The sequence below is a fragment of the Cucurbita pepo genome, chromosome LG05 (genome assembly GCF_002806865.2).
Source record: "Cucurbita pepo subsp. pepo cultivar mu-cu-16 chromosome LG05, ASM280686v2, whole genome shotgun sequence".
NCBI classification, from domain to species: Eukaryota; Viridiplantae; Streptophyta; class Magnoliopsida; order Cucurbitales; family Cucurbitaceae; genus Cucurbita; species Cucurbita pepo.
The window spans coordinates 6123409-6141629 of NC_036642.1; the positions used below are offsets into that span (position 1 = coordinate 6123409).

Consider the following 18221-nt stretch of genomic DNA (forward strand, 5'->3'; position numbering starts at 1 on the left):
TAAAGGGAAGGTTTGATACAGTGATTCGAGAGTCCCTTTTGTCCAATGGTTAGGACATCGTCTCTTCATGTCGAAGACACGGGTTCAATTCCCATAAGCTTTGTTAGATATTTAGTTTGTAATTTACAAGATTTCTTAACAAGTTCATAAGACTTTCAAAATCATGTCTATATTTTAGTTTGTACAGCACGGAAAATGACCGCGAAGAACAGTAATTTTGTAGGATCTTTCCCGGGATCGAAGTTACCAACGACGTTTTGGTTGTCAACTTTGTGGCTCCGACCGATGTCATTTGTTCGATGGTGCGTCGTCGAGGAGAGGATAGGAGATGAGATGTTGGTGGAGCACAGCTACAAAAATGGCCCTCCATGCCCATAGATTGTATAGAAATCAGAAGCATTTGGGCCATTTTTCAGGCTGAAGTTAATGATTTATAAATTAACCCTAAGTTGTTAAATCTCTAATCCACCCGAAATCTCCCTCATTTGTGGGCTTGACACGTAAGAATCGTTAAAATAACGTGCCTGTTTGAGAGGTTTTTACATCTTTATAAGCGTTCAGTGTCTTTCCTGGCACACAGCCCGGTGTATGGCTCTTTCCACCCTTATAAGGGCTCAGCGTCTTCACTAACACACCTCTAGTGTCTGACTCTTTCCACACCCTTATAAGGGCTCGCCGAGGACGTTGACATACTATCCGGTGTCTGGCTTTAATAGTATTTGTAATGACCCAAATCCACTCCACACCCTTATAAGGGTTCGCCGAGGACGTTGACATACTGTCCGGTGTCTAGCTTTAATAGTATTTGTAATGACCCAAATCCACGGTTAACATATATTGTTCTCCTTGTGCTTTTCTTTCTAGATTTCTTCTCCAAGTTTTAAAACGCATCTACTAGAGAAAAGTTTTTATATTTTTGTAAGGAATATTTCGTTCTCCTCTCCCTGAGAAAACTTATACACGGATATTGTGTTTGTTAGACACACTATAATACTTATGTTAGAGAATAAAGAAGTGTAACATGGGGAGGATCGTTGGAAGGAGTCCCACATTGGTTAATTAAGAGGAAGATCATCGGTTTATAAACTAAGAAACACTATCTCCATTAGTATGAGGCATTTTGGGGAAAGATTGAGAGTTGCTGAGAGTTTATGTTCAAGATGAACAATATCATACCATTGTAGAGGTTCGTGGTTTCTAACATGGTACAGAGCACGAATTGAGCGTATTAATGCTTTTCCACTGTGGGACGTTTCAATTCACGTTTGGTTGGTGAATTAAAATCAATCCCGGCCAACCAAACACTGCCTTGAAGGATCTCAAGTTTATCCCAATAAACAGAAAAGGACATTCAACCAAACTCTAGGCTTGAAAGCCAAGAACAACAAGATTCAATTGCCATTGATTCAAAATTGAAGGCTACCAAACCAAAAGGCTTATTTACTCTTTGTGGCTCTCAAGTTTTACACCTGAAAAAACAATCACTATCTGAAGATACCCTTTCATGGCATGGCGATAGGAAGTGCTTAATAATTACGAGACGAGACATTTTGGAGACATGGGAGCTTATGCTTGAAGTGAACAATATCATATCATTGTGAAGAGTCGTAGTTTCTATAATTACGAGACGAGACATTTTGGAGACATGAGAGCTTATGCTTGAAGTGAACAATATCATATCATTGTGAAGAGTCGTAGTTTCTATAATTACGAGACGAGACATTTTGGAGACATGAGAGCTTATGCTTGAAGTGAACAATATCATATCATTGTGAAGAGTCGTAGTTTCTATAATTACGAGACGAGACATTTTGGAGACATGAGAGCTTATGCTTGAAGTGAACAATATCATATCATTGTGAAGAGTCGTAGTTTCTATAACATTATATATCAAAGTCATGCTCTTAACTTAGTCATATCAATAGAATCTTCAAATGTCGAACAAAGAAGTTGTTAACCTTGAAGAGATGGTCAAAAGTGACTCAAACTGAATACAACAGATTCGAAAGTGGCTAAATCAGTCAAAACGTAGATTAAAAGCTATCTTGTGAATAGAGAAAAAGAAAAGAACGACAAAATCCAAGGGAAGTGAAACTTAGGGTACAGGGAACACCAACCCAATCGAGACGAAAAAAAAGGATTCCCAAGTGTCAAACTTATATCATATCATTGTGTAAGTCAAACTCAATGTAACATAAAGGCGAAACTTCTCAAGTTCAAAGTTCAAACTACTATAAGGTCATTTTTCTCGTTCACGTTCACACGTGAGGGAGAATGAACGAGATTATTCGGCATGTGTTGTATAAACCTAAAAAGAAAGAAGAAAAATTGTGAAAGAGAAAGTAAATGTAGGTTTCATACCAGACTGGAGCTTATCAGAATATTCCAAATTGCAGCAGAGCAACAGCATGTAAAGATCTGCCATATTCAAAGCAAGAAGAACAAAAAAACAGCCAAAATCCGATGGGGTATGGAGATAATGGGTGGGGAAGACCTCCAAAACAATCCTTGCCTTTTGGTTCAGTAAACAAAACACAGTTGCCCACCTCTCTCATAATTCCACATGCTAAATTTCTCCCATCTCTTCAATTATTGCTTGCCAGCCAGCTCCATAACACCTCCATCCCTTCCCCCTAAATTATCAACTCATATTTGGTTCAAGCTTCAAGAACCATTCCCCATTTCAGCACCATCATTCCACACAATCTGCCATAACAATTAGTTCAATCTTCTTCTCTCAACTCACAAGCAGCTCATAATCAAGGGAAAGTTTCCGTCTGTGTAACCCATTTGGATAAATGTTAAAAGGGATCCTAAGTGTAACCGTTAGTTTCACGGTTTTAAAACGTGGCTACTAGGGAGAGGTTTCCACACCCTTATAAAGAATGCTTCGTTTCCCTCTGCAACCAATGTGGGATCTCACAATCCACCCCCTTCTCAGCGTCCTCGCTGGCACACAGCCCGATGTCTGGCTTTGATACCATTTCTAAAACGCTTTGGCCCGTTACGTATCGTTGCCAGCCTCGCGGTTATAAAACGTGTCTACTAGGGAGAGGTTTTCACACCCTTATAAATAATGTTTTGTTCTCCTCTCCAAACAATGTTTGATCTCATAGATTCATAGATTCATAGTGTATACATAAAAACAACATCTCCAACAAAATAAGTCCGTAGTTTGTGGAGCAGAGTAAGAACCAACAAAATAAGTCCGAACAATATCATATCATATCATTGTGAGCAAAAGTTCTCACAACTAGAACGAACCTTTTCGGATGAATCCAAGACCGATACAAACGAAGAAGTACGTAGCTTTTGAATAGAATCTGAAACCTATAGTGGCTTCAAATTGACATTGAATTGGAGTAGCAAGAAGTAGTACCATTAGACCACTCTGAAACTATAAAGAAGTACATTGTTTCTGGGAGGAATCCTGAACCAAGAATATGGAATTGTCTCGAAAGTGACTTCAAATTGACATAGCAGTGAAGCTGCAGGATGATCTAGTACCTCTATATCACTGAGAAACTAAGAAGAAGCTTGTTGGTTCTGGGTAGAATTCAAAGAACAAAGTTATGCAAGTTTTAAAAGGAGTTTGAAATTGATATTGGAGTGAAGGTGGAGCTAATGGGAGCAAGATGATCAAGTTTCAGAAACAGAACAGAAGGCATTCGTTGTTTTGCCAAATCAAGAACTGTATATACATAATCTAGTTTGATTTCTAAAGATATTGTTCAATAAATGTAATGAACAGATCAAAAAGAATAATGCATAGCAGAGTAATTGTATTTATGGAAGTGGGAAGAATCACCATCGGCCATTTTCAGTATGATTCTCCAGCCAACTTCTGTTTGGCCTTCGCAAGTATCTGCTGAAGACTGAAGAGCTCGAACGGCTATGGCTTCTACTAACAGATTCAGTTTCATTCGAAGCCAAAGAAGAAGATGAATTCGAAGACCTTAATCTTCCGAAAAAAGAAAAGATGTTACGAAATGTTCGTCCGATTCCTCGGTTTTCCCTTCCCCTGCTTCTTCTCGAAGCCCACGAGACCCTTCTCGGAGCTCCGTTGGCATTGAATCCACCGTCCATTTCGGTGTAGACCGCTGGTGGATCTCTCTCGCCGGTCAGTCTACCGCCGGTGAATCGGCCAACGGCGAATCCACCGCCAGGGAGTCTCCAGATTGTTAACCCTACGGTCTCTTCGTCGACAACGCGATCTGAAACCCCGCCGGCTGGAGATACGCGTTCCGATGGCAGTTCGTGTCGGCAGACCGGACAGGAATTTCTCATCGAAAGCCAAGGGATTATGCAATCGGAGTGATATATGTGCTTACAGGGCATTTCTCGGGCTTCGGTTCCTATTTCAAACGCCTCTTTACAAACCGCACAGTGCGAATCTGAATCCACGTGACTTTCCAAAATCTCAATCGTCGGCATTGATTCCACCGCTGCTTTCGACGCCGGCGGATTTTCAGATCTACCAAACCCGTTGATCTCCAGTTGAGCCAACTGCTCCAACAACCGATCAAATCCAGTCCCCATCAGAAACTCCGACATCGTCGCCGGAACCGGCCGAAGACCAGACCCAGCACCATCGTCATAGTAAATATCGAAGCTATTATTCTCCCCACCACCGCCGCCCTCATCGCCGCCGTCGGCAGAACCACGAAGAACAACAACAGGGTTAAAAGTCGACCGATCCCCAAGTCTACGGCGACTTCGCCGTGTGCTCAAGCGAGGAGACTGAAACGGATCTTGATCCAAAGTGTGAATCGCAGACGGCGAGAATCGACGGTGGAGATTCGCCGCCGGGAGAGAAGACGCGGTTTCGATTGCTTCAACAAATCCACCGTCACAGTAAGGACAAGAGATGGTGTCTTGAACCCAAGCACGAACGAATCGGTTGCACCGGTAACACCAATACGACGCCGTACCGGAAGCCATCGCCTCAGATCTACTGAAACAAGAAAAAAAAGTGTACAAACTCGCGTTCGTCGAAATGAGGAAGGAGAAGTCGGGAGCTTTAAGACGCATCAAATTTGAGTACAAACAAGGCACGCGGCTCCACACGAGCGTGACAACGCGCTCTCACGCAAATGAACTGGAAACGCTACGTGGCGTTATATTATTGGCCATTATTTAGTGATGAGTGGGACCCATCTTCCCTCCAATACGGATAAAGTTTAAAAGGAAAAACAACAAAAAAAGTTCTCTTTTGGTAAATTAGGGGACCGCGAGTGGGTCCGAGGCGCGTGAAACCGAAGTGGGACCCACCGAACTCGAGACGTTGACTAAAAGGACGGCCGTTTTGGGCCGGGTCGGGTCGGGTCGGGCCCATCACCACAAGACGCCGAGTTTGAATTTTGAAACAGTCGCTTGTGCCACGTGGGAACTAAGAAGATTCTACAACGAGGCGACTTTGAATTGAACGAGTTTTCTTTGTTTTTTAAATTTAAAAAAAAAATAAAAAAAAACGACACGTCGTTTGAGAGCGACCGCAGAAGCCAAGAGGAGAACGACATGGAGGAAATTGGAGAATAATTTAATTTAGTTGGTGATGAATTTCTCGCCCAACGTGTTGGTCTAATTAAATTAAATGGCACTACTAATCTTAGTTTAAATTAATTAATCTAGAAAATAATACCATAGGATGACATAATCTATGATTTACATTAGGATAACGTGGCATTTTGGATTTATTAAATGGGTTTAATTTTAGAATAAGATTAGTTGGGGAAAATTATTTGGTTTTTTTTTGGTAGCCCATTAATTTTTGTCTCTCTTTCAACGGTCGTGGGGGAGCGGCGGCCGTCCTGGATATCCACCGCATACGGCGGTGAACTCAGTTGAGGATCCACATCATACCCAAAATGGGCCTTATCCAACGTTTCGCTTCTCGCTTCTCGCTTTGAGAATGGGTGGGCCTTTGAAAGCGTAATTCAAGCCCATTTAATCTGAATTAATTAAGAGGCTGTTATTGGGCCTGAGTCTTATTGGGCTTTATGTTGGATTGTTAATGGATTACGGGTCATTTAGTGGGCTTTGTTTTATGGGTCGGGTTATTCTGTACCGTAAAATTTGTATTTGAAATTTAGGAGTATGTTCTTAATATATATTTCACTGGTTTTTTTTAGATTAGAAATGAAAACTCGATTTTGATTGAAATTGGATCCGAATTTAAATAGCCAAATAAATAAATAGCGACTAATATATTAAACTAAATTAATATTCAAGCTTTATAAATAATTAGACACAAATTTATATACGTGTGAAATAATAGGATTGTAATTTAAAAAAAATATATTGAATTAAGATACGATAAATAAGATCTTAAAGTAATTACTAATATTAACAATAAATATATATATAAACGGAATTATACACATTTCCTTACTATTTGAATATATTTTAAGTCAGCTAAATTAATAAAAATATCTCTAAACTTTATATTTTTTTAAAATATTAAAATTATTAGTAAACTTAAAAAAAAAGTCTCTCAATTAAAATATATATAGATAATTTTAATGCGATACTTCATAAATTATGGAAATGTTATTTTTGAATTTTTTTTTAGTATTTTTGAAAAATGGTATTAACTGTAAATATATTTTTTATTTTATTTTTAAAATATAAAAGTGTTCTGATATTTAAAAAAAAAAATTAAAAATGTTCTCGAAAATTTTAAAATTTTTTAAAAGTGTTTAATGCTTTAAGAAGATGGTTAGGGGTATTGATGAAACTTTTGAACGCTCAAAAAGGGATTTTAAAAATATTTTTTTAGAGTTAAAACAATATTTTTTAAACTCGAAAGTGGAATGTCTTCTCACAATATATATTTTTTAGACTTAGACGAACGTATTTTTATTAATTTAGTTTTAAAATTTTGTAGTAATATTTTATTACCGTTGACATGAAGTGAGTTTTATTTGCTGATCACCAAACCTTTGTAATTATCATACTAGATTTAGTCAATTGACTACCGTCATTTTCACGTAGGTTTCAAATGACCGTAATATTTTTACAGCCAATCAAAATTTATTATTACCACAGTTATTTTTTAAATCTAATTTTTATTAACTATATTCCGTTATTTTTTAAATCTAATTTTTATTAACTATATTTGGTAAATCACAATGACTAGATAGCTATTTTGTTATTTTTATGGTTTTGATTATTATAGCCATCCTATTTTAAATTATTTGTTTTTAGTTTATTAATTACAAACATAATAGATTTAAATATTTACACGAAAGTTTTTCTTTTTATATATTACGCATCTTTCTAGAATATTTATTATATATTTGAATAATTTTGTATAATAAAGTATTTTTATTAATTTAACATAAATTAATTAATAAAAAAATTATTCTCGGGTGAACCAGCACTAAAAAAATATATAAAATAATAAACAAATGGGTAATTCATTACCATATTTGGTTGTATTTACTTCCCAAATTTACTTATTCCTTAAAATCCCATTCTTTAGCCTATTTTTACATGTTACCATGTTTACTTGTACCATAGTTTGCATATTCCAATTTTAGGCCTTATCTTATTAATTAGTTCAATAAGAGAAAAACCTTCTATATATTCCAACATATATGCAACCAAATGGTAACAAAAAATCCAATGCTTCTAGAATATTATAAGCTTTTTGCTTTTAAATTCCAAATAATAATAATAAAAAACATCAAAATGTCGAATCTTTATTATTTTTTTTGCAAATTAATTGTCACATTTTGTTATTTTTGTAAAGTTCGAATTTATCGAATTAAAATGGAAACTTTATGGCAAAAATACATTACTGTTTATTTAAATTCAATATTTATCTTTTCATGTAAATATTATTTCTAATTATAGCTAATTCTTTTAGAATTATAAATTTGTTATAAAAAAGGAAATTATCTCTAATTTAAAAAAAGATTGAAATTAAAATAATAACTAGATAATTAGAATTTAAACCTATGAAATTCAGCCATGCCACGTCAGAAAATCAAACTAGAATTAAATTAATTATATGGTAAGAAGTATATAATGGAATGGAACTGACGTGGCATACGGAGATTCTGAGTCTGAAACACAAGCTTTTATTTTAATTTTTTTATTTTAATTTCTCTTAAATTTGTAATTTTAATGTTTTTATTTTTTATAAATTAGGTAGGGCTTGGTCAATCTTCTAAATTAAATTTTATTTTTATTTTCAGATATTTGGAATAAAATACCGACAAAATAATATATATATATATATATATAAATATAAAAAGATTTTTACCTTCACTGTATTTAATCTCAACTTGAAATGTAATAAAACCCTAAAAGGGTTCTCGTTTGGAGCAATAGCCGCCGGACTGATCTCAGCTGTCCCGCCTTCTTCTCTATATCTCAAATCCTTTTCTTGATCTCATTTCACCACCGGGAACCTATTTTTGTTGTTTCTTTCTTTCACTTTGATTTTCTCTACCTGTTCTTCCCATCGCTCTTCTTGCCATTTGTAATTCGATATATTTGCTACTGTTGATGTTATTACATGGAAATTATGTCGGGGAATTCTCTGTCTTGGTAGAATTTAGGGTGTAGTGGGAACTAAATGATTTTTAGGACACTTTTTTGGGGATTGGAATTGGTGGTTAGGTTGTAAAGGTTCGGGATAGGGAATTGGTGGAACGGATGGAAATTTTGGTTTTGATCAGTTTAGAATGACTCCGTTTGAGCTGTAAATAGTGGTTTCTTGTTGTAGGATTTTTTGTTTTTTTAGGCGTAGCTTTTTGTTGTTGCGGTGAGGCAGTGATCAGATAGGGTTAGAAGGGTAAGACCGATGTTTGGTGGCAACGATGGATCGTTTGGTGATGAATTAGAGACGGAGATAGGGTTATTGCTTCGTGAACAGCGTCGGCAAGAGACCGATGATCGAGAGCGGGAGCTGAATTTGTATAGAAGTGGATCAGCTCCACCGACTGTTGAAGGCTCTTTGAGTGCGGTGGGTGGTCTGTTTGGTGGGGTTCCTGGTTCTGCTAATGCCTTTGCGGAGTTATCGGGTTCGAATAATGGTAATGGTTTTGTGTCAGAGGAGCTGCTTAGGTCTGATCCAGCTTACTCATCATACTATTACTCAAATGTGAACCTTAATCCTCGGCTTCCGCCTCCATTGATTTCGAAGGAGGATTGGAAGTCTGCGCAGAGATTGAAAGGGGCTAATTTGGGGTTGGGAGGCATCGGAGAGACGAGGCGATCAAATGTTGGGACGGATAGTGCCGCCAGATCCTTGTTTTCTATGCCCCCTGGGTTTAATGCTAGGAAACAAGCATCTGAGGTCGAGTTGGATAAAGGGCGTGGCGCTACCGAGTGGGGTGGTGACGGGTTGATTGGCTTGCCTGGTTTAGGACTTGGAACCAAACAGAAGAGTCTAGCTGAAATCTTTCAGGTAAATTTATTCCTTTTACCATATTCTGTTATTTGCATTGCTGCTTCAGTGTTTTTGTCTTTTGAGCATTGAAATCCATTACATGGATTAACAAACATTTCAGTAAACTAGAAGCCTTGAGGTTATGTTCTAAAATCTGTAACTTGATAATATTCGGGTTATTAGTCTGTTCTATTGACTTGATTTTGAAGGTTTGATTTTTATTGGTTTGATGAGTTTATTCTTATTGACTGTTTCTACTAATTTTGGCCGACTGAATTTGTTTTGAAGTGGTGATATATAAAATTTAATTGATGTTGGCTTTCTAATATATAACAAGTTTTTTTTTCCCCAAATTTGTATGACCCCCTTGCTTGTTATTCTTTCTGCCGCACTTAACTCACGTTTCTCGAGTTCGGGCATTATTAGTATTTTTGTTGCATGGTACTGTTGTGTGTGGTTGTTGTTTACAAAATAATTGAACTTTAAGAAGTCTCGATTATGGATGTGTCTTTTTTCCAATGAGTTTATCTCTAAATGTTTGTGCAGGATGACATGGGTCGCACAACTCCTGTTACTGGGCTGCCATCCCGTCCGACCAGCCGCAATGCCTTTGAGGAAAATGTTGAGACAATGGGTGCCACTGATGAGTTGGCCAATTTGCGACATGACTTGATGGTTTCTGAAGTTATGCGATCTGGTGCAAATGGTCAGAGCTCTGGAGCACCTTCTTCATACACTTATGCCGCAGCCGTGGGTGGTTCATTGTCAAGAAGCAATACACCCGATCCCCAGCTTGTTGCAAGGGCGCCTAGTCCTTGTCTTACCCCCATTGGAGGCGGGAGAGTTGGAACTGCTGAAAAGAGGAACATTGCAAGCCCAAAATCATTTAATGGCGTCTCATCTGGAATCAACGAGTCTTCAGAACTTGTATCAGCTTTATCTGGTATGAACTTGGCATCAGATGATGGCATAAATGAAGAGGGTCATTTGCTATCTCAAATAAAACAAGATAGTAATAACCAACAGGGCTATGCATATGGCATGCAAGGAGGTCAGAATCATATTAAACAACAGTCATATGCGAAGAAGAACGAGTCTGGGGGTGCACCCAGGTCTTCATTCTCAGACTTGAATGACAACAATGGAGGGGGACCCAACTTCTCCAGAGATAGGCATGCTGAACTGCAACACTCTTCTGTTCCTCCTGCTAGCTTGTTTTTGAAAGGTGGTCAGCATGCTTCATCTCATAACAATGGAGCTCAGTATCAGCATGTAGATGGCACAAATTTGACATATCAGAACTTTGGCCTGAGTGGGTACTCGATTAGTCCACCTTTGGCATCTATGATGCCCGGTCAACTCGGCACTGCTAATTTACCAACATTGTTTGAAAATGTTGCCTCAGCTTCAGCTTTGGGAGCCTCTGGTTTGGAGTCACGGGTTCTTGGGGGAGGGTTAGCTTCTGCAAACTTGGCTTCTTCTGCTGCAGATTCACATATTCTTGGAAAATTGGGAGGTCAAATGAGTGGCAATGCTCTTCAGGCATCCTTTGTCGATCCCATTTATCTTCAATACTTGAGGACGCCTGAATATGCTTCAGCACAACTCAGTGCTTTAAATGATCCTTCTCTTGATAGAAATTATCTGGGAAATTCATATATGAACCAGCTAGAACTGCAGAAAGCCTACGGGGCTCTTCTATCACCTCAAAAATCACAATATAGTATCCCATTCAGTGGTAAATCTGGTGTTTCAAATCATCATGGTTATTTTGGGAATCCAGCTTTTGGAGTTCACATGTCTTATCCTGGAAGTCCTATGGCAAATCCTGTCCTTTCTAACTCCCCTGTAGGACCTGGTAGTCCTGTCAGGCACAATGACATTCATTTGCGCTATCCTTCTGGTACAAGGAACTTAGGTGGCGTTATGAGTCCTTGGCATCTGGACGTTGGAAATATCAACGAAAGCTTCTCATCCTCTCTCTTAGAGGAGTTCAAGAGCAATAAGACAAAATGTTTTGAACTTTCTGAAATTGCCGGTCATGTGTTCGAATTTAGGTATGTTATATTACTTGTAGAGCTATTATTATATGTGGTTTAGAGCTATTATTATATGTGGTTTATCATCACAATCCTATCTGAAAGTAGTTTCTTCTTTCTTCCTTAACATTTTTTATATATTGTTATTTTCTTATGAGCAGTGGGGATCAATATGGAAGCCGATTCATTCAACAAAAACTCGAAACAGCTACTGTTGATGAGAAAAATATGATTTATCAGGAAATTATGCCTCAAGCTCTTGCTCTGATGACTGATGTCTTTGGCAATTATGTGATTCAAAAGGTAATTAGTCCTCTCTGAACGATATTTGTTATTGTTTTCTGGTTCTAGTGCCTTTCTTTGCTTCTATATGCTTATCACGGGAGTACGTATGCAGTTCTTTGAGCATGGACTTGCAGTACAGAGAAGAGAATTGGCCAATAAGCTTTTTGGTCACATACTTACGCTGAGCCTTCAGATGTATGGTTGTCGGGTGATCCAGAAGGTACTGCTTATCTTAAGCTGGACTCACATATTATGTTCTGAACCCAATATCCTCTTTAAAACAATTTCATTCTACTTCAGTGCAACATCAATTGGATGCCTTACAAAGACTTGAAGAGTTGATTTATCAATATTCTAATATGGTTGGTTAAATCAGCTAATGAAAGTTACCATTTTTATAACGATCTATGTATTTTAACACTTGCAGTGAGAAACAAAATTTGAGTCTGGTGTGGATGCTTTTGGTAGTAGTCTCCCTTGTCTTAGGTTGAGTTTGGACTCTTAACCCTCTTCCTCCTCTTGTGTACATTCTTTGTGGTGCAAAGCACGTATTTCCACGAGAGTCTGGGACACGTCAGCTTGGTGAAAAATTCACTGAAGAGTAGCTAAATTATTCTCCTCAAAATGAAAATACATGAATAGAGCCCTGTTGAAGTTCAACTATTGCCCCTTCATAATGTGACTAACTGATGTTTGTAATACTCATTCTAATCATGTGATGAGATTGCATGGTTTACTCATGGTTGTCACATAAATATATGTCTACTCAATTGATCAGGCAATTGAAGTAGTAGATCTGGACCAAAAGATTAAAATGGTCAAAGAGCTTGATGGACATATCATGCGCTGTGTACGCGACCAGAATGGGAACCATGTTATACAAAAGTGTATAGAATGTGTCCCCGAAGAAGCAATCCATTTTATAGTTTCAACATTTTTTGATCAAGTTGTGACACTTTCAACTCACCCGTATGGCTGTCGTGTGATACAGGTGCTTTAAATTCTCTATTTCCTAAACTGAGTTGAGCTAAACTTACACCTATTATCAATACTGACTTGTTTTCCTTCTAACAGAGAGTTCTTGAGCACTGCAAGGATGAAAATACTCAGAGTAAAGTTATGGAGGAAATTCTAGGATCTGTTAGCATGTTGGCACAAGATCAGTATGGAAATTATGTCGTTCAGGTTCATGCTTCTAGCCGAACTCTTTTACGAAGTGTTATAATTCACTTTAGTTTTAGATAGATTGATACTGTGCAATTTAAACTCTTTGATTTCATCTTTTGGAGTTCTTCATGAGGTGCAAAAAAGCTAAGTATTCTTAATGTTTGAGCTCGAGTTTTTATGGGTTTTTTTTTTATATAAGAAATCGAACTTTCATTGAACAAATGAAGTAAACAAGGGCATACAAAAAACAAGCCTGAAAAAAAGTGAGATATTTGATATTTCTCTTGTTATTTGATTCTCCTCAACAGCATGTATTGGAGCATGGAAAACCTCATGAGCGTTCTGCAATTATTAAGGAATTGGCTGGTAAAATAGTTCAAATGAGTCAGCAGAAGTTTGCCTCTAACGTCGTCGAGAAATGCTTAACCTTTGGCGGTCCAACGGAGCGCCAGCTACTTGTCAGCGAAATGCTTGGCACTACGGATGAAAATGAGCCTCTTCAGGTTTGTGAACAATTATCTCCCATGCACTGCTTTAATTTCTCACAAATGCATACAAATGGTCCTGTCCAATCGATACAAAAGTGTATGCGAATTCCTATCGATCGTACATCTCCACACGATCTGATACTTCTCGCTATCATTGCTATTCCCAACTTCTTATCTGTTATTGAATCTTATTCAGGCAATGATGAAAGATCAATTTGCAAACTATGTCGTCCAAAAAGTGCTCGAGACGTGTGATGACCAACAACGTGAGTTGATTCTCTCTCGAATCAAAGTTCATCTCAATGCCCTGAAGAAATATACTTACGGGAAGCACATCGTTGCTCGTGTAGAGAAACTTGTCGCTGCTGGGGGTATATACCATTTGTTTTCACCAATCTCGAATGAATGCTATAATCTTTCTGTCACTTAACAACACAAATCTAAGTCTTCTGTTTAATCTGTTGCAGAAAGGAGAATTGCAGCTCAGTCTTCTCCACACCCTTCTTTGGTGACCTAGGAAAGAAACCATGTACAGCTAACTGAAGCGATCGACGAACATGCGAGCTTCATCGTCTCTTTCCACTCTTTTCCGTTTTATCATCTAGAGCAGTAGCTCAACCTCAACCTCAACCTCTCTGTGAAGACAGGTATGAGCTGATTGACAATAAAGCAAGTTGTTTGTTTGTACTTTGGAAGGAAGCCTGTACATTTGTAGTTTTAAGCTGCTTTATACGTAGAAATCGATCAATTTCGTGGCACCCGATTGCCGCGGACGAGATAAAAGATGGCTGCCTGCCTATACTTAGTTTCTTTTTTCCTTTTCCTTAAGGGGATGTAAATGACTTTAAAAAAATGTTGAGGTAGTTTTTCTTTTTTCTATATGTTTTAGCGTGACTGTACAAAATGTTGCCATGTGAAGAAGAGCTGTTTATGTTTAGATTATTTGAGGCCATACTTTTCTTCTCATCTTTTTCTTCTATCATTTATTTCCGTTTCCTTCATCTCCTCATCCACTGTGTTAGGCTCATTGATTTGTTGTTATTATTGTTAGAGCTTTTAAAATTTTGAAAGGCCAAAATGCAATTTTGGTCTTTCCCTTTAAGGTTAGTGTCTATTTGGTCGTTGTAAATTATCTCGAGATTTTAAACATTCTTATTATTGGTCTCTCGAGATTTTAAACATTGTTATAAATGGTCTTGTTCAACGAAAAAGTGACTCGAAAAACATCAAGATAATATTTAGTGAAATTGCGTAAAAATAACAAACAATTGTTTTTGAAGAATTTAGATTCTCATTTTCTTGTACAACCACTTGGTTAATTGTACGTATGTAAGGCTCAAGCCTATTCTTGATAGATATCGTTGACTGCTTGCTTTGGTTCGTTATGTATCGTCGTTACACTCACGTTTTAAAACGTGTTTGCTAGAGAGATGTGAAATGACTGACGACTCACGTTTTAAAACGTGTTTGCTAGAGAGATGTGAAATGACTCGCGTTTTAAAATGTGTTTGCTAGAGAGATGTGAAATGTCCTTGCTGACACACTGACTGGCTCTTAACGTGTTTGCTAGAGAGATGTGAAATGAAATGTCCTTGCTAACACACTCACTGGCTCTTAAACCTTTTGTAACAGTCAAAGCTTATAACTAACAGATATTGTCCGCTTTTGCTTGTTATGTATCGTCTAATAGCCTAAAGCGAACAATATTGACTAGCAGTGGCCTTGGGTTGCTACAAATAGTATCAAAGTTAATCATGGGACAGTGTGAGACACTGCTTGTTATGTATCGTCTAACGGGCTAAAGCGAACAATATCAACTAGCAATGGCGTTGGGTTGCTACAAATAGTATCAAAAATTAATCACGGGACAGTGTGAGACACTGGTTGAAGTAAGACTAAGTAGATAATATCTTACAGTGTGAGACACTGGTTGAAGCTCACGTGAAGCTCACACTGGTTGAAGTAAGGCTAAGTAGACAATATCTTCTAACGGTAAGTTTGAATTGTTACACATAGTTCGTTTTTCAAGCTCACAAATCAACATTGACTACAACGCTGCTAGGGATGCATGTTCTATTCATGCTATCCACTTATCCGTCATCTTAGGGATGTAAATGAAATTAAAAATTGCAACATTACCCTTCATCCTTTAAATTAGCTTTTAGCTTTTAAGTAGAAAAATAGTTAAAATGTTAGGCTTATCCTAGCTGAGGTCATAAACTTTCCAAATTTAGAATGGTTGAACTACTCATCGTTCGAGGTAGATGATTAAAAATCAAACAAAATTTAATCGAGTTCATCTGGATGGATCATTCCAATTCCAATTCCAACGAGAAAATTTAGGATGCCCTAACTCAGCAAATTAAACTGAATTTATGGAAAATTAAACGAGCAAGAATAAGATCAACAGCTGGTGATAACATCAATCCTCTTCTTGTTCGACCTTCTGGCCGAATCCCCTGGGTCCAGCTCTGGCCTTCACCTTCACCCTCTTCTTCTTTCCGCTCTTCTTGTTAGCCGCCTCCTCTTTCTCAAACTTTTCCTTCTCCCTCTTCTGCAAGAAATCCGTCACAGCAATGTAGATTACCTGAAACTCGAAATACACTTCCCAATGTAAAAACCCTAACCAATCCGATAAAATCAACAGCTATTCGAACAAAATTATTCACTGCAGAAATTCAACTTCGAAATTCGAATCCGAGCACTGATTTTACCCCGATTGTGAGAACAGATAGACCGATGAAAGCGACAAACAGAAGAACAGAGATTATGGTGGATACGCCGTCGTCACCAGTCGATGCTATCTCCTGTGATTTCTCCACCAGCGCGGCGGATTCCGAGGCCAAGGTTTCTTCAGAAATGGCATGGAGCCTACGGATTGAGCCTCGTCTTGAACGATTTTGGATGAGAACGAGAGCTACCGGTCGGCGAGAGAGATTGAGGGATGAAGCAAAGGATGCAGATGAGGAACGAAGAGAAGGAAGCTTGTAGGAGTTTGGATTGGAAGAGGAGAGGAAAATCGGTAGCGATAGGGAAGTGGATGTGGTGGTAGCCATGGCCGCGCTTCGCTTTCTCTCACTGCTTCAGTGGCAGACGCATCCTCGCTGTCCAGATCCACAAGATCGTTTCGTCCTCGTCGTTGTAAAGAGACTACAAACCGGTATTTTCACTTCCAGAAATAAATTTAAATAAATAAATAAATAATTTCCCTGATGGGCCTATATGAATTTGGGCCCAATGGGCTCATTTCCACTTACAGGCCCATTAACTTCCTCTCGTACGTGGATAAAGTGACGAGACTAGTGCTCTTCAACCAATGCAAAGCAGTACGCGATCAGCTGCTATTATGATCTCAACCGTTGAATCGTCGACGGCCGTAGATATCCAAAGTCCACGTGTCGGAAATCTGGATAGTATCAAGAAATATCTCGCCGAATTTTCTTGTGAGAGACCGTGTTCCCAATTTTCCGCAATTTTTCTCTGATTTTCCTGCCTCGCAAACACATTCTTCATTTGAAAAATGTAATGCATCGATCGAATAAGCTACTACGCGATATGGTTGGCTGATTGATTACTGACATTTTGATCCTATTTTTGGTGCAATCGAAGGGGGGGAAGAATCTGAATCGACGAATTTGTTATGGAGCAAAAGAAGAGGGAGTACCACGGTAATGGTGGTAGTGGTTGTATGAATGGCGATGAAAGAGTACTTCTGTGGGAGGAGGGACTGCCTGATGCTGATAGATTAACTCCTCTTTCTCAATCGCTGATTCCGCAGGAACTCGCTTCGGCGTTCAGGATTTTGATGGAACCGCGACGGAGTAAATCGGATGTTTATTCGGCGTCGAAGACGACGATATTGAATATTCGCGATGGACAATTGGAAGGTTATACAAGTTTTGAGTTTAATGACGGTAGGACGCGAGGTGAAGACGCTTTGATGGTTGAATCGGACGAGGCAGTTGATCCAGATGAGTTGGGATCTGATTCGCGAAATTTGAGGAAGGTTGATTTTGTTGGAGCGGAGAATTTGATCGAGGATGCGGCGTTGGCTCGAACCTTGAAGCGGCCGAGGCTCGCTTGGACTCCGCAATTACACAAGCGGTTCGTTGATGTGGTTTCTCATTTAGGGCTCAAAGACGCTGCTCCCAAAGCTATTATGCGATTGATGAATGTCGATGGATTAACTCGCGAGAACGTTGCCAGTCATTTACAGAAGTATCGTCTTTACTTGAAGAGGACACAGATATCCTCAACGACCGACGAGGCTCTCGTTCCAATGCCGATGACGCAGAACTCACATGATTCTTCTCACAGCGCAGATTCACATGGAAACATGTATTTACCGGCTACTTTCCCGATGACTTATATGCCGTCTCCGATGATGCCTATGATGCTTTATGGTATGGGAGCTCATCATGGTCACGGTCTTAACGATACCGGCATGCCAATGATGAACATGTGCGCAGTGCCGACCCACTCGTGTAGCACGCAAGAGCAGCATGATTAATGGAAATGACAACTAACAAGTAGGATTTAACTGCGCCTTGCTTCCAATGTGTTCCTAATCCGAAATTCAAATGATAAATGAAGTTGGGGACAATTTCATCTTCTTGAATGGAGCATTCGTACGCTTTCTCCTCTCTGTGTGGCTTGACAGGATTCAAAGTGAAGTGAGTGATTTGAATCTTGAATGGAAAACTACTTGAATCAATTTGATTATTGGGTTATGTGTAATGAACTACAACCCCTACACTCTGCTTAATTATATTGAAATTATTGGGTTATTTACTCTGCTGTAAATGTCAGATGATCAAGCTTCTTCTCATCTTCATTCATCAT

The 18221-nt window shown here is 38.5% G+C and overlaps 4 protein-coding genes across 4 annotated transcripts; 2 read left to right on the forward strand and 2 right to left on the reverse strand.

Annotated features, from left to right (window-relative positions):
- Positions 1–3575: 3575 nt before the first annotated feature.
- On the reverse strand, positions 3576–5008 carry LOC111794455 (E3 ubiquitin-protein ligase RDUF2-like). Its single transcript, XM_023676485.1, has one exon. The coding sequence runs from the start codon at positions 4939–4941 to the stop codon at positions 3805–3807; it is 1137 nt and encodes a 378-aa protein (XP_023532253.1). The 5' UTR covers positions 4942–5008; the 3' UTR covers positions 3576–3804.
- Positions 5009–8286: 3278 nt separating this feature from the next.
- LOC111794397 (pumilio homolog 2-like) lies at positions 8287–14345 on the forward strand. The gene is made up of 9 exons (XM_023676379.1): positions 8287–9418; positions 9947–11457; positions 11601–11742; positions 11837–11944; positions 12503–12715; positions 12799–12909; positions 13200–13394; positions 13576–13750; positions 13847–14345. Exons 1-9 carry the CDS (start codon positions 8813–8815, stop codon positions 13894–13896), a joined length of 3111 nt encoding a protein of 1036 aa, XP_023532147.1. The 5' UTR covers positions 8287–8812; the 3' UTR covers positions 13897–14345.
- A 1255-nt stretch (positions 14346–15600) lies between these two features.
- On the reverse strand, positions 15601–16554 carry LOC111794502. The gene is made up of 2 exons (XM_023676543.1): positions 16094–16554; positions 15601–15966 (listed from the first exon to the last, which is right to left on the reverse strand). The coding sequence occupies exons 1-2, from the start codon at positions 16433–16435 to the stop codon at positions 15802–15804; spliced, it is 507 nt and encodes a 168-aa protein (XP_023532311.1). The 5' UTR covers positions 16436–16554; the 3' UTR covers positions 15601–15801.
- On the forward strand, positions 16525–18170 carry LOC111794471 (transcription factor PCL1-like). The gene is made up of 2 exons (XM_023676503.1): positions 16525–16539; positions 16639–18170. The coding sequence occupies exon 2, from the start codon at positions 17020–17022 to the stop codon at positions 17887–17889; it is 870 nt and encodes a 289-aa protein (XP_023532271.1). The 5' UTR covers positions 16525–16539; positions 16639–17019; the 3' UTR covers positions 17890–18170.
- The last annotated feature ends 51 nt before the right edge of the window (positions 18171–18221 follow it).

What these genes read in the sequence shown, in the direction of transcription:
- LOC111794502 (XM_023676543.1), bottom strand. Translation starts at nt 16,435, where the DNA reads ATGGCTACCACCACATCCACTTCCCTATCGCTACCGATTTTCCTCTCC. An exon ending in TATCTGTTCTCACAATCGGG is followed by an intron (nt 15,967 to 16,093) that starts GTAAAATCAGTG and finishes TTCGAGTTTCAG; the next exon opens with GTAATCTACATTGCTGTGAC.
- LOC111794455 (XM_023676485.1), bottom strand. Translation starts at nt 4,941, where the DNA reads ATGGCTTCCGGTACGGCGTCGTATTGGTGTTACCGGTGCAACCGATTC.
- LOC111794471 (XM_023676503.1), top strand. Translation starts at nt 17,020, where the DNA reads ATGGAGCAAAAGAAGAGGGAGTACCACGGTAATGGTGGTAGTGGTTGT.
- LOC111794397 (XM_023676379.1), top strand. Translation starts at nt 8,813, where the DNA reads ATGTTTGGTGGCAACGATGGATCGTTTGGTGATGAATTAGAGACGGAG. An exon ending in GTCTAGCTGAAATCTTTCAG is followed by an intron (nt 9,419 to 9,946) that starts GTAAATTTATTC and finishes ATGTTTGTGCAG; the next exon opens with GATGACATGGGTCGCACAAC. An exon ending in ATGAAAATGAGCCTCTTCAG is followed by an intron (nt 13,395 to 13,575) that starts GTTTGTGAACAA and finishes AATCTTATTCAG; the next exon opens with GCAATGATGAAAGATCAATT.